The 16814-nt window shown below is 31.6% G+C and overlaps 1 protein-coding gene across 6 annotated transcripts; it reads right to left on the reverse strand.

Annotated features, from left to right (window-relative positions):
- Positions 1-494: 494 nt before the first annotated feature.
- LOC106474336 (protein IWS1 homolog) lies at positions 495-15287 on the reverse strand. Of its 6 annotated transcripts, none has more exons than XM_022402648.1 (7): positions 15071-15287; positions 13926-14067; positions 12388-12854; positions 11562-11997; positions 9921-10098; positions 6989-7090; positions 495-2562 (listed from the first exon to the last, which is right to left on the reverse strand). In XM_022402648.1, the coding sequence occupies exons 1-7, from the start codon at positions 15136-15138 to the stop codon at positions 2432-2434; spliced, it is 1524 nt and encodes a 507-aa protein (XP_022258356.1). In that variant the 5' UTR covers positions 15139-15287; the 3' UTR covers positions 495-2431. The 6 variants fall into 6 exon arrangements, with proteins under 6 accessions (XP_022258356.1, XP_022258355.1, XP_022258354.1 ...); XM_022402647.1 differs by having other exon boundaries at positions 11562-12044; positions 12279-12854; XM_022402646.1 differs by having other exon boundaries at positions 11562-12044; positions 12201-12854.
- Positions 15288-16814: the final 1527 nt, after the last annotated feature.

Here is a 16814-nt window from a genome sequence, read left to right on the forward strand (position 1 = left end):
ACTCGTTTACCAACGAATAGTGGGATTGTTCGTAACGTTATAACGCCCCCACGGCTGAAGCAGGTTTGGTGTGACGGAGATTCGAACCCGCGACCCTCAGATTGCGAGTCGAGCGCCCTAACCACCTGGCCATGCCGGGCCGCAACTTTAGGGAAAATACATCTCGAAGCCCGAGAATCGCGTGTTATTAGCGGATCTAATTTCTCTGTTCTGCTAGCTATCCGGCTGATACCACAACTTATTGGATTAACATTCATTTTGCTTCACCCTTTCACTATTTTATTTGATCTGACACTTTTATTTTTGCATCTAGTAGAGGCCCCGATAACATTAGAGCCAAATTGTCATCAAAATAATAATTTAATCAACTTTGTATTATCATTTTGCTTTATTGGTTTACATCTGTATACATATATTTTAACTTTACCAACAGAACAGAAGCTTTGATGCGTAATGATAAAAATTTGATTTATTGATCATAATATACAAAATAATCAAATGTTTGAGAAATATTAATTATTTCAACGAGGAGTTCTGCTGAAGCACTGTCGAAAGGTAATTTGATATACATAAATTATTTTTCTTTCTCGTTGTAATTTTCGGACAATCGACTGTATATCTTATTCTTTTTTGATCAAACAAATATAATATAAATTATGGAATAGGGCCTTGAGTCAAGCTGAGATATTTAATTTTTTTTTGGTCTAGCCTCTTACGCCTAATTTACGGAAAAAATAATCTAAAGACCTAGATCACACATACGCTTGCAACGGCCATAACTTAGCCTAAGTACTTTAATATTACTTTAGTAATGGCGGCTGTTAATTTTGCAGTTTATGTCGAAGCACAGTTTAATTAACGAATGACTGGCTATTTCTACATACTTCTCAAATGTATTGTGTAAGGGGTAAAACAATTGCAAACATAGTTTTTGGTCTTTAAAATTAAAGTATAAACATTTGAGTTTCAATGCAAGAAAGTACCTTTAATTTTAAGTATGACTTAAAAAAATGAAGGTTTAGTTAATTTAACTGAAGGCTTAGCTAATCAAATTGATCTGGTGCAACCAATTAGCTCAAGATAATAACCTGATGTTTCACTGTTCTTCAGAAAGTCTTCCTTCCTCCCGCGTTGACCTATACATTAATGATTGATGTTCAAATTCCAAAGAAAAACATAAAATGAAGAAATATTATGAACTGAAAGTAATTTATATAAACAGTTCGTTCGTACTTAAACTTTACTGCACCCCGTTTTTCTATTTCCGTCTTAAGACTTTTATAAGAGGATGCAATAATAATTTTTTTTTCTATGTTGAAAAAGCACGTAAATATGCAATAAGATACAGTGCTGAACTTCTGGCTGTTAATTCTTTTATTAACATTCCCAAAATTCAAAAACTAGTCATATTCAAGAATAATTTTTTTCACAACAAAAATATGCTTCAATATTAAATATGCACATTAAAGTAATAAAAATTTGCAACATAAAAATAACAGTTCTTATCATCTGATAATAATTTCCACAAACAGCTCAACTAAATATATGTGGTTATAGGTGGCAACGTGAGTGTGTAAAATTCCGAATAATTTATTAACATCTTTTTATTAGTAGCCAGATACTTTTCAAAATGAATTTAATTTTTACTTTTTATCTTCAGTACTTAAACATTTGAAACTTTATTAAGAGCATTTGGTTCTAGAATTAATTCTCAAAAAACCAGTTCACAATTTACAGACTTTAGTAAATAAGATTTGTTAACTTCCTTAAATATCAAACTTTTCTGAATTCTGAGGGTTAGTGTCTGTTTCTTTAATCACTAATGGCATTTGATAATAAAATTATGAAACTAATATATTTGTTAGAAGCCAAAAGTTTAATGAAAACCAAAAAATGCCAAAATTCACTGAACAAGTTTCATTATTAATATTTTACTTTGTTGATCAAAAATCAAGTATGTAATATTAAAAATATCCATAGTAAGAATTTTGCCTGTATTCAGTCTCAACAGTTACAGAAAAGTTGTTTTGATTAGTTATCATCTTAATCTTCTACTCAACCTATGTAGCTTTTAATTAGCCAGGATGATGTAACAGTCTTTTTGAACAATTAGCTTTCGTTACGATGTTTACTCGGTTGAAACAACCTGAATTATAGCCATACCAGAATCTATATGAATATTACTGGAAATGAATGAAAAATATGTTAGTTCAAGAATTTAATAAGTGATGTTTTTTTCACTGTTTAAACAAAATCTTCCTCCGTATACTTGAACAGTATCAAAATATCAGTATTGTGCTTATTATTCAGTAAAAAAGAACTAAAAAAACAGTCAAACATAGTTCAGTTTGATAATACCACACAACAAAGTGACAAATCTCAAGTTTAAAAGCATGTTACACAAGTTATTTAGACTTGATCTTCCTTCACTTTAGTCACTTTCTTCACTTTCAATAATTTCTTTTAATCTGGAAAAGGTTTTTTTCACTTGTGCCATTTCTTCCGTGATTCTCGATGGCTGCTTCTCTAGGTAGAGGCTCTTGACTCCTCTTCGTGGTCGCTCTAAGGTTAGTAAATAAAGTCATGATCTCAGTGCCACTTGGTTTTACACATGACACTACAGCTTTAAGAGAATGGTGCACAAGATCGGTCCACTGGACTGACCCAGAATTGGAGAAGCAATGTTGACTATAATTCAGAATTTACTATGCATATCTACATGAAATGTGTCAGGCTTTTAGTAAAATGTACAAGTCTGCTGTACACAGAAAATCAAATATCTCTCACGTACATACATGTATTTGTACTCAAGATATATCTGTGAATTGATTACTTCAGTCTGACTCAGACTCTGACAAGTCGAAATGCAAGGTGATGTTCATGAGAAAAATAAAAATACGTTTGTCCTTTGTACAGTTTGCATATTATATAATCCCTATTACCTTCAAAATGTATATCTACAGTTTTTATTTTCAGTATCCCTATATATATTGTAACTGGTATTTATCATGAACTGTCACTAAATCAGCAACATAGGGTAAAATGTATAGTTGATAACTCCAACATCAAAAACATCATACCAGGTTGAATGGCACTCTGTTAAAGGTCATGGCATGCACACTTTAACATGGACATAAGGTTAATATTGTTGTATATTTTAAATGTTGGAATTTATTAGCTAGGAAATGTAGAATGCCTAGAAAATTCTAGGTTGATGTCAAGTTTTTCTCACACATTCGAAGCTGGACAATACATACAATACAGTTGTGAAGTGGGTGTTTTTAAAATAGAGAGTTGGATCAGTCATCACTGTTATTGTGAAGTATATGGATGTGTGTTTGTTGTCTCACTTACCAGGTTAGTTTGTACAAGCAAGAGGATTTGTTATACATCAGATAACATCATTTGAGACATAGGCCTACAACAACTTATGGTAATGTGCAAGTGTTTAAACTTGTAGAAAAGTTGAGGGAGCATATACTCTTTAATACCTAGAAACATATTAAGAGCGCAAGTTTCACAATTTGCAGGATGTAGTATACCTTTTTCAACTAGACAAAGACCCTTAAAGTAACAATTTTATGCCTAATTTTCAAACATGTTTTTTTCAAAATCTGACAACTGACATTCTCATAGTGGTTTTTAACCCAAAACTTCAGACTTGTTAATACTATAGACTTCACAATTAGCATATATATATATGCATTATTAGTGTATCTAGAGTATACTAAGGTAAATTGATAAGATATTTGGTTTTTATTAAATGACCATTAACCATTTAAACACAGGTACCCCTTTAAACACTTTTTCTGAGCAAGTCACCATGTTACATTCAAAATGTAATTACACACCTTTATTATTAATTTATGCAAATTAAGTTAACATTATAATGTATATTATGAATCGAAGTTTTATGTTATCTAAGTTTTAAGTCCTTCATTTAAAAAGAAACCTTTAAAAAACTTCAGATTTATTGTCACATGACCAATGAGCTATGAAAATTTTCTATTTTGCCATTCTTTACCTTCAATAATGGCAGTTGTATAAATGAATGTCTAGACTATAAGATGCTTACATAACCCTTTGACTCATACATTTCAAAGTTCTCTGAATGAGTGCTGTTGAAACAAATAATACATTTTTTCAATCCCTGACTGGTGCCACACCCACCTTCAACAGATTTGTTTGAGCTTTATAGTCTACATATATATGTTGCATATATATGTATAGTCACTAGAAAAAGTTCATTTTATGCTATAATCTAACAATGGTTATTTTGAAATTGACAGGCAATTGTCATCACAGAGTATACTAACTGACTGCAGTATTGTTGGCTGCTTGATCAACTAAACCACTTATGGTTGTTTTTACCTAAATATTTTATAGTTAGAGATACAGTTTAAACTGTATTTAGGTCTTACTATTATATTTTAGTTAATTATGTATTAGTTATGTTTTAAAATGTATAATTGAAAGGTTTAAAATTTTTTGTAATATATATCATGTTTTGTATCAGTCCTCAAACCTTACAATATTACGTGGTGCACAAAAATTTGTCGAAGGGTTGCACATCACTGCCAGAGACACTGTTGACTTATGTTGAGATGAATAATAAGTGGTAAAAGACAAGAAAGGAAAATAAAATATTAAAAATTAACTATATGTGAACAGGAAAAAGACATGAAATTACAAATTCAACAAAAATCTTTAAAGATATTCTACAAAAAACTAACAGATATGTTTTTTTTTATCTATTTCCTAATTTTATTTATTTCATTGCACTGTACATTGATGATAATAGCTACAATTTGTGATATGGTAGAGAAAATGATAATATATAATATGCAAATTAGCCACAGTGGTAATATTACACAACATGTGCCAGAATACGTCTTTGTATTTCAATATGTTTTCATAAAAAAGCATAGTATGAAGATATTTTTTATGATAAAAAGGCTAAAACCTAGATAAAACTTTGTAAAATGTATATGGTACATTGGAGGCAGAAATAAAGTAATTCATTATCATTATGTGGACTGGACAATGAATTATTTTCACCAGATAATTTAAACAAACCCGCAAACAAAAGAACAATGCTTCAACAATACACTTCAATAATAATAAAACAAGCATTAATGTAATTCAATAGCGTAATAGGAACCGCACATTCCCCAAGTGATTTACAACTGATATTATAATGGCGAGAATAGTACTAGCAGATAGACACAGTTCAAAAAGCAAGAAGAGTTAAAGCAATAAAATTTACGTATACATAGAATGTATACTGTTACAAATTTAAATTTAGGATAAACAAATGTAGTTTCATGTTACAATCTTAAGTCATTCTAGAAAGAAAAAGGATAATTTAGATTTATTTAGATTTTTTTTTTGGTGGTTACGAGGTTGGTCAAATTGACCAACCTTGTACAGAGAAAATAATAACAATAAAATATAAAGTTTTACTGAAAAAATAGTTTGAAATGTAGTTAGGAGGTTTCAGAGATTACGCAAATGACATTTGAGATTTTTGAGATGAAGAAAAGTATTTTTAATCTCAACATGAAAATCATTTTGCACTTAGACTGGTCAAAAAAGACTCGATATATTCACAGACAAATCTTTAGTAAAATAACAATTTTGTGTACAAGCGACTTGTAATTTTTACTAAAAGCCTGCCAAAATTTGTGAAGATATACACATACTGTATTTAAAGTTATAGTATTAAAACTATATACAAATAAAAATTGTCACATGGTCGGTCCTTCAGACTGAGTCCATATATATATATATACCTACAGTACATGCACAGCACATTTAACATTGAGCCACTTATGGACTCTCTCAATACTCTAGTCTAGTTGGCTAAGTTGTGGGTGCCAACTGGATTCATTCCAAACGTCATGAACAGACTACAACAAAGTGTATGTGTATGCAATATGCTCTCGACAAAGTGTAAAAATACTGTATGTGCCATTTGGCAGGAATTTCTGAGAAATGAACATCAGCTTTGGTATATCACACTGAAATGTTTAGCACTTTCACTGTGTTGTTGGAGGTCTTGAAGACAACATACAAGAGAAAGGAATGATTCATACATTATGCTAAGTAAAGAGGAAAGTGATTCGCAAATTGCAATGCAAACCCAGATATTTTGTTTCTCGGGCTATGTGCACCGGTCACCCCTAATTTTGAACTGACTGACTACAGGATAGGCAGCTAGTCAAAAGCACCCTCCACTAACTCTTGTCCAATTGAACAACAGATTTTGACTGCCACCTTTACAATGAATTCATGACTCCAAGTGTGAAAGCTTTATTTTTAAGTGGTAACAACCTGCAAAAACAATGGATCTGTAAATCCACAGTCTGGCTAGTTAACCACTGGGTCATGCTTAGCTCCAAATTACAGGTTCTGAAGAATGCATAAAACAACATTGGGAGCACACTATAAATATTTTAGTCCGCTGGGTTGAACAGAACAGTTGAAGGAATTTGTTAAAAGGAAAATCCATTTATACTTTAGGAAACAAAGAATTAGATTGGTAAAATGTATAAATTTTTCTCCTATAGCACAGCTCAACAGTTCTCATGAGACTGAACACAAAATTAGACACCATTAAGAGTAATTTTGTTCAAGTAATATTCCATTTCAAGCACCAGGAAACTGTTCCAAATAACAGAAAAATCTTAAATAAACTGAAAATCTTGTTCAGTTCATGATGATTAAGAAAATTAGTTTTATGGTGGAAGAAATGAAAAATAAGGTTTTTTATTTATTAAAATAACTTAGAAAACAAATGGGTATGAAAAGGAATACAAAATATTTTTAAATCTGCCAGTCTAGGTCTTTCTCAGAGAAAACTACAACTTGCTGTTGGCTAAAACATCTAGTATTTTTCTCCTTTTCATACCTGCACTAGTGTTTATATGCCATTCTAAACTAGTGTTGTTAATGTTTCATCAAGAAATGAAAACTGACTACATCTTACCTCCATTTGTATCAATGATGTTTGAAACATCTAGTTCTTTTAATTCTTGTTTCTTTTCTCGTTTTTTTTTCAAGGCTTTACAACTCTTCAAGGTAGGCTTACCTAAAGAATTAACAGTGAGTTCTGATCAACAACATACAATACCTAACCTAATCTAACCAAAGGAATTAAGTGAATTCTTATTAATGACATATAACACCTAGCCTAATAAACAAATAGAGTTCTGATTAATGTCAGAGAATACGTAACCATATCTAACCTAACGAATTAACAGTAAATTCAGATTAATGATGTTTAAGCACAAATCTGTAGCTTGGAAAAAAGACAAGAAAAAAGCATATATTCATGAATCAGTTATCAAATGTTTTTTGGCTATTATGTAACCATATAATAAAGAGAATATCATAAAAAGTCAAATATTAGAAGGAAAATAACCTGAAATAAAAATAAAACCATAATTTAACAAAATGAGAACAAAAATTCCTTATAATATTGATTGTAGAGAAAACTGAAACAAAACTTGTATTCTTAGTTAAGGTATATCTTCTTTGATACACAGTACTTTTGTGGAATTAAATATTTTAAATTTTCTTGAACACTGACTATATTTTATTTAAGATTAAGTTAGGCTTAACTAAGTAAGAAGTCAGCCATGACAGTTCCAAGCATTCACAATTTTCCTTAATTAAAATATTTTGATATAGTGCAGTTATTTTCTTAATTGATGAAACATATTCTGTGCATGGGAAACCTTAAGACTACTTTATTCGATATACACTTGTAGTGTAATATATGTTGTTTTTACAACAAGATGAAGTATATTTTGTAAGATTTAACAAATATTCTAGGCTACAAATACCTGTTTCAAAACTAGTGTTCTTAAGATATTACAATTAATGCATTTTGTATGTTAACCACTGGAATAAAAAACTGGGGAACAATCAAGTTGACAGATGGTTACTTAGCCTATTGCAGCTATCTCTCAACTTATGAGTAGTAAATATCAGTCATCATGGATCCTTTTGATTAATTAATTATGTCCTGACTCCCAACCTGTCTCTTCCTACAAAGAGAAAACTAATAACTAAATCCAGCACTGATCTCCAATTATTCTATAATCCCTTACGCTCTTGCAATTTATAGCTTCCACCATTCTAAATGGTAATTTGTTCCATACATTTACTATCCCAATAGAGAAATTAAACCACCTCAACTGGAGTCAGTTCGGACTTTTCCAAATCTTAAATTCATGACCTCTTGTTCTACTGCCCTTGGAATTCAATCTTACCAATTCCCTTAATAATTTTAAATGTCTCAATCACATGACACTTGTTTCTTCTCTTTTCAAGAAGATCAAAAGTTGAGAGGTCTCAATTACCCTCATATTACATACTTTCCATCGTGAGAATCATCCTAATAGTTATCCTTTGAGCCCCTCTCCTACAATTCAGTCTTTCATAAGTCACATCACAAAATACACTATCAAGCAAACCATTTTTTTTTGTTTGCACATTTGTAGTTAACAGGGATGAAAAAAATCAATGGAAGCTTGGGGGGGTATGGGGACCAGTAGACCCCCACTGGGATCCAGGGGCAATGCCCTGGTGGTGGTGGTGGGGGGTTCTATTACTCATTTAAATCTAAATGGGGTTTCAAGGGAGCAAAGCCCCTTGAAAGTAAAAGATCTTCACATTCAAAAATGCATTCAAAGCCATTTCCTGGAGTCACCTGCTCAGAAAATCATAATGAAATTTGTCACATTATATTCAATATAAATGACCAAGTACAGGTTGATTAAGAGAGAGAGGGGGGAAATTATACATCTACTCCACTAGACATGTACATCTAGATGCAGTGGAAACTTATTACACATCAAAACTGGTAGCACTAGAATTCTTTGGATCTTCTGGCAGCTCCTTTGACACTAGCTGTGCAAAATGATTTGTGGGTAGAAGTGATGGCCTGCATTTATTTTTTGTGACATTTCGAATGAACATGCCCTTTTAATCCATTGATACCATGCACATCGTTGCTTTCACTTTCTCACCCTTCATGTTTTTAGTTCAATTTCGACATCTTTATCCATCCATGCCTACTCCAAGTCTCTATACAATTTTTATCAATCTCTTGAATCTTGCGGTGTTACTTGTCATCAATTCTTTTCAAACCTCAATACATTTTAGCAGATACTATTGATGCTTGGAAGTTACAACAATGTTTACTCCATAATGCACCTAGATTAGAAATGATTCAGAATTGAATTTTATCTAAAAATCATCAGCAAAGCAAACACATAAGCATGTACAATTTAGTAAAAGACTGTAAAAAATAGATCAAAATATAAAAATAAACCAAGTTTAAGACTCACAGAGGCATTTCCTACCATCCCCATGGAAATTTGCACGAATCACAGGAATGACCCATGAGACACAAAAATCCGCAGGAAACCTTGGATCCACGTGAAATTCTCAATCCTAAGTTAAGTACAAAGCTAGACAATGGACTATACATGCTGTGCCTACCAATGATATCAAAACCTGGTTTTTAGCATTATAAGCCCTCAGACTTACTGCAGAGCCACTGAGGGAGCAAACATAAAGCAAACAAAGCTATTTGTTGATTAAGAAAGAACACATTATCATTCCATGTAAGTCTTTTGTGAGTGGAATATCATTAAGCTTGTGAAGAAACAAAATAAAACAACTTAAGATTATCAACTTACTTAGAAAGACACACAATGAAGAAAGCATACCTAGCCTTCAAACCAATGTCTAAATGATGTACAGTGCCTGAAAATTTTGGAACTTTTAGTGTTAAGAACTCCCACAAATATATAGGAATAATACTGATGAAAAACTTATGAAAATAACTAAAGAGGAAAGACACTGGTTGAAAAACACTGCTATGCAAGTTCAAGATTTTTTAACTCTACCTTTCAGGCCTTCATCCTTTAGAATTTGGAGCAGTTTCTCCACTTTCTTCTTCCTCGTCTTACATCCTTCAAAAACTGTTCCATATTTAATTCTCAGGCCTGCTGTGGAAATGTATCTTTTGAGGCGTTTGATCCGTGGATCATCATCATCAGTTTTTCTCTTACTTTCTGGAGAAATCTGTACGGTATATAAAATTGAAAATAGAAAACTACTAACATATTATCATTCTGTTTGTTACCTGTACCTCTTAAAACAGGGTTATCAAAAATTTAAGAGGGTAGTCTCTAAGTCTTTCATATTAGAAAAAAGGTCAGCACACTGGTAATAAGTAAATAACATTATTAAATTTGTTCTGGAGAATTAAATTTTTATTCAATGTTACAAAAGAGTGATGGATTTTACTAAATAGTGATTTGTTTTTACTTTTTACCTGTCCATTTGCTATATTTCATATGAAAATGATTTGGTATACTGTACTGTCTAACTTGATAACACTGCAGTGAAGTACGTGTAGCTGCCACAACAAAATAAGACATTTGGGTATTAAACAACTCGATTCTCTTATGTTACAGTGGTACCTCATTTGTATTTAAAATGTTAATATTGCACATTTTTACTGAATAAACTTAAAACATATTGTGCTTTAGTTTTGAATATCACAAGCCAATAAGACCACAATATACCATGTTGAATTTAAAATACACTATATTCTCTATAGTAATCCAAGGAAACAGGCCAGGCATGGCCAGGTGGTTAGGGCGCTCAACTCGTAATCTGAGGGCCGCGGGTTCGAATCCCCATCACACCTAACATCCGCCTTTACCTGGTCCCAAGTCCAGGATGAGAAAGGAGGAGGGTTGGGCGTGGGGCTAGCAACTACACCCCATAAAAACCAACCTGCTACAAGTAACTGCAACAACAACTTTCCGTTGGTGAGGTGTTGTTACGGCCCTATGCTCCAATGGGAGTTACAGGAATAAAAAAAAAAAAAATCCAAGGAAACATCACCCCATTTACAATTTTAATGATAAAAATGGCAATAGGAATAATGCAATGGATAAAAAATGCCCCCCCCCCCAAAAAAAAACAGCAAAACTGTATTTTATTATTCTTACTTAAAATTTTTCTCCACGTTGTATTATTACCATTACTATTCACTCGTGCCAATGATAATACACTGTAATAAAGACCATATTTAATCAGTACTATTGTGTCCTACTTTACATTATTACTGGAAACATAAATACCTCCATATCTCCTTACTTTGTTATGGTTTTAAATACCAAAAGCTGGTGAAACAATGAAACCAACAGGTCTCCTTGGCAACAGCATGTGGCAGACAAAAATAATATTTGAAATTCTATTTTTAAATGCCATTAATTTGAAATCCATAATGGAATAATTAAGAGAAAAGCAAAAAATGAAATTTAGTGAGGTTATTATTATTATTATAATCAGGCCTATTGGTTGAACATTACAAAATATGTAATACATATATGGCTATAAACTTAATTCCCACCAGAACTAATGAGATTTTTTCTTTAACTATTAAACCAATAATCAGCATTGAGTAATTGGAAAAGAGAAGCATGTTTTACCCTCATTCTTAACAATTTACCTTGCAGAGTATTATTACAAACCTTTGCTTTTTTGTGAACAGGTTTTATGCTACTCTTTCCCGATTCTTGTCGTTTTCTCTTTTTGCCTCTCCTAGAATCTTCATTTTCACTTTGATCCAAGTCATCCTCTGAAGATTTATCTGAGGAGCTTTGTGAACCATGCTTCAATTGAAGTTTGTTTTTACTAGAAGATGATCCAGCTGTTTTCCCAAGAAGAGAAAGAGGTTTTTCATCTTCATCGCTACTCGTTCTATTATCTATGTTTTTTGCTATATTATTTTCAAAACTAATGTTTTTTTCTTCATCACTATTACTTTCAAAAGTCTTTTCACTTAAAGTTTTTTGAGAACTACATTGTTCACTTTCACTCTCGTGTTTCCTTTTCGTAGACTGTGACTTTTTACTGGAAATAATTGGAAAATTATCCTGTTCATTTTCACTTTCACTCTCTTGTAACCTTTTCTTAGACTGTGACTTTTTACTGGAAATAATTGGAAAATTATCCTGTTCACATTCACTCTCACTATCTTGTGACCTTTTTGTGAGCTGCAACTTTTTACTGAAAATAACTGGGGAGTTATTCTGTTCATTCTCACTCTCACTATCTTGTAACCTTTTCTTAGACCGTGACTTTTTACTGGAAATGATTGGAAAATTATCCTGTTCATTTTCACTCTCACTCTCTTGTGACCTTTTTGTGAGCTGTGACTTTTTACTGGAAATAATTGGAAAATTAGCCTGTTCATTTTCACTCTCACTCTCTTGTGACCTTTTTGTGTGCTGTGATTTTTTACTGGAAGTGACAGGGAAGTTATCCTGTTCATTTTCACTCTCACTATCTTGTAACCTTTTCTTAGACCATGACTTTTTACTGGAAATAATTGGAAAATTATCCTGTTCATCTTCACTCTCACTCTCTTGTGACCTTTTTGTGTGCTGTGATTTTTTACTGGAAGTGACTGGGGAGTTATCCTGGTCATTTTCACTAACACTCTCATGCATCCTTTTCTTGGGTCGTGACTTTCTTGCATGGATGTTAGGAGAGTGACATTTCTCAGTTTCAGTGTCACTCTTCTCTGACTTTGATTTGAACTGTGACTTTTTATGGGAAGTACCTTTTTTTCCTATTTTTTGGCCTATAAAATAACCCATTTTACCATTATTTATACTTTCAATTTTTTCTTGAGTTTGCTTTTCCAAGGCACCGTTTTTACCATTACCACAACTCTCCATAAATGTTTCACTTGAGTCTGTTAATGTTTTCTTTCTAGTGTTTGTCATCATTCTTGGTTTATCACTGCATCCAGCATTTTCCTGTACATATAAATATTTTTGTTTAGCTGTCTGGATACAACAAAATGTGAAGAGATTCAGTAAATTCTAAATAATTACAGTCCATTATAATAAATTTTCAAAACTTATTTAATGCCTACAACATTATTCTCAAAATAACAAGAAAATAAAAAGCTGCTTCTAATACAAAAGTGTTATCTTCTTGAGTATGAAAAATATACATAAATATTCAAAAGCACCACCAAACTGTTGTATCCTTTTATTTGTATTTTTGATTTTGGTAATCTAAAATATAAATAAAAATATATGATGTTTCAAACCTGATGGTGCTTGGAATATTGATGCATATTGTTCATATGGGTAATGCTATTCTAAAACCATACTTTTTCTAATAAAAGACTGTTATACTTTGTGGTATAATACTTAAACCTACGAGAAGAAATTATGAATTACTTTTTATGGTTTTGGCACAGTTTGTTTTGCTGGTATTACAAAATTCTAATAATAACTACCCTGACATTTTTCTAGTATCTAAGAAGTTATATATTAAGGAAGTATTATTGTATACATTCATGATGTTTGAAAAAAAAGTAGGTTTAAGAAACCAATTTCACACAAAAACATGATACCCTATAACCCAAGCACTTTCGAAAGAGCCCTTGTTATAAGGTATCATATTTTTGTGTTTTATGATACACAGTAAGCTTTGCAACATCTGCACAGACAAAGAAAATGTTCATCTCTAACAAATATGTTCTTTTTATACTTATTAGACTTTTTTTTTTTGCTATTGGTTGTTGGTAACAAACTAATTTGAACAAAGCAGTTGACACAATAGAATTAAAGGTTTTCTTAAGAAGTAGAGGTTGAGAGAATTAAAACCTGCGACTACTTATGAAACAGATGTTTTAGATGATTAAACTACTACACCATAAATGCCACAGGTCTCATGCTACAAAATATATCAATTAAAGATTAACCAAAATTATTTATTGTTTAAAAAAATGTGACTATGCAGATGCATTTTATTCAGTTGAAGTTTTGTTATCCACTTTTTTTGCATATTTGTTATTTGTGTGCATGTTGATTTACCTTTTTTGATGATTTGATTTGGTTATTTTCTTCAAGGGCTATGTCTACAATTGTTCTGAAAGTTTCTTTTTCCTCAGAACTCAAAGACTGTAACTTTAGTTCATTCATAAAACCAGTACGAAGATCACGAATTGTTAGAGACCTAAAATAATTAGGCATAAAAAAAAAATCTTCAGAAAGAAATAACTTGGTAATACAAAATTAAAAAAGTATGTTTTTAAAAAATAATACCATGTCAAAAAAGTGTTAGTGATGAGTTAACATTTCTCTCAAACTCTGTTAGTAATATATTAAAATGGCTGTTGTTACACATGCACACTGTAAAACAACCATTACTGTTACACCCATTTTAAAATCTGTTGCACTATTATGTCATATTCTTTAGTAAAGGTATTCCAGTTCACATCACATACTGTACATTAACTGAACGAAGTACCTATAATTCAGTCTAAAGCTATTATACTCTAACAGAACTGGTGATTATAAGACACAGCTTAATGCCATGTATATGACACCTTGTGTCAGCAAAGTGTGATCTACTGATTGGTAGTTTGTATGACATTACATAACAATAATACTGATGATAATTTTTTTACATTTTTTCCTTACTGGCAATGGCATGTGGAACACAAGGTGTGTAGTCAAAATGCTATATTTCTACTTATTACTATAATGTACATATTTGAAATTACTTGAATAATACAAATATTTTCGTATTACAAAGTTTTATTTTTTGGTACTTTAACACCTTCTCTACTTTAAAATTCATTTCTCTACTATGCCAAGAGGCTGAACAACGCTATTCGCATTAACATACACAATATAATATCTTTAGTTTAACCATTCCTATATACTAACGTACATATTTAAAACTTAACATTTTATTTTTAAGACTCGTAAATTCAAGAGAAAACTCAAGTAACCTATTGTCCTAATAATTTATATTTAGATTTTAGGCCCTTGCTAATTCTTGAAAACGAAAGACTAATTAAGAACCTGGTTTGTTTGTAGAACTTAAAAACACTAACAAAGTTATAATTGTTGTTCCAAACAACGTTAGATAAGACAGTCTTCTAACTTCTCTAGTATTTACTTGATCTGGGTTATAACTTATCATTGAGAAGTAGCCTGCGAAAAAATCTCACCCTAAATCTTCTGTTTCACTGATAGCTTTTCTTACGAAATCCAGCATAGTTACTATTCCATCACTCATTTTGAAACAGAAATATAATTCTCACTCATATAAAAAACACGAATAGACCAAAGCTTATACATAAGACTTTTAATTAAATCGTATCTTAAAATTTTATTTTTAATTCTACGTACACGACCTATCCCAAAAACGCGCTAAATTGTAAATTTAACTTGTAATCTGACCCCTGGTGGTTGTTTTAAAGTTTGTTATTCAAAGAACTAAATAATATACTCTTCTAACAGCGAAAACTGTGCACAACAGTGAGGCATAAGTCCCCTTACTTTTTGTACATTCAACTTTTCACAGAAGTGCTTATACTTGTTACAGATCTTACTGTATCTTCATAACTAATAAGTAACTTAATAATACAACTTGCCATGGATTTTCCACAAGTAATTAAGGTCATAGGTTAACTATTATAAATATCTGTATTAAGTTGGGTGTCTATAATTCACTATTTTTTACCTTAAACAACACTAATATTATTTATTTTGCAAAGTTAAAAATGAATACGTTTTCTAATATTATACTGTTTTTAATGTCCAAAGAAACATTACTGCTGCATTATGCGTGTCACCTTTTTGAAAATCCAATTATCCATACGTATTTCGAAGGTAGAGCTTTGAACACGATTAAAATAATAATAAGTGCTATTTATACAGTTTCATGTTTGTTAAGCGCAAAGCTACTTAATGGACTATTTTGTGATCTGACTACCACAGGTAACAGAACCCGGTTTTTAGCATTGTAAACACTTGGACTAGCTGCTAAGTCACTGGGGAGGGGCATATTTTCTAGATACTACGCGTTTGCAGAGTATGACAAAATAAAAACTATAAAATAGTAATTTGAATTACTTTGATGCAAGTTGCTATTTATTTTCATTAAAATTAAACTAAATAATGTTAGGAAAGTAGGCCTGGTGTTATTCACCGTTATATATATAAATTATCCAGTTATATTGCGAAATCATCAAGGAACATTCAATAGTTCTATACAAAAAAAAAAAAAAAAATGTAGCTTACAATAGTGATGACACTACATTACTGGTATTTGTTTTTTTATCACTTTCAGGCTATAAATATAAATACAATGGTTAAGAATAGTGCCGGAATTAAGCGTTCACAGTTTGTTAGATGTAACTGTAATGGTTGCAATAAGTAGGGTTTATTTTGGAACTCGGGACTGGCATGTAATTTTAAGGAAGCGAGTAATGAAAATGTGCAATTTGTATGTAGAGTTTGTAAGTTGGAAGAGAAGTTGGAGGCTATCATAATTGAAGTAGAGGCAATAGATATAAAGAAGTGTAGACTTGTAGACTCAAGATTTCAAGAGGAACTTAAGCTTTTACATGCAAGGAATACATCAGCTAACAATGACTTTTAGTTTCAGGAAGATAGAAAGAGTACTATTAGTATTACTAGTTAGTAGTAGTAGTAGTAGTATTAGAGCTAAAAGTAGTGAATTTAATTGTAATAAGCTTATTCTATTGAACAACAAACTTCAGCCCTTGGTTTCCGCAGATGAGGAACTACTGGAGGGAAGGAAAACTAAACAGTCAGAGAAGGATGTAGATGATAAGGAGGTTATTGTCACAGGGCTTAGACTAGACACCTTCTCCCAAGCAGGGCGCAAAACACTTGCTTTTAGAAAATCAATTATTGGCTTCAAATCTTGATCTTTTTTTCTGCTCT

The sequence above is a fragment of the Limulus polyphemus genome, unplaced genomic scaffold (genome assembly GCF_000517525.1).
Source record: "Limulus polyphemus unplaced genomic scaffold, Limulus_polyphemus-2.1.2 Scaffold7089, whole genome shotgun sequence".
NCBI lineage: Eukaryota > Metazoa > Arthropoda > Merostomata > Xiphosura > Limulidae > Limulus > Limulus polyphemus.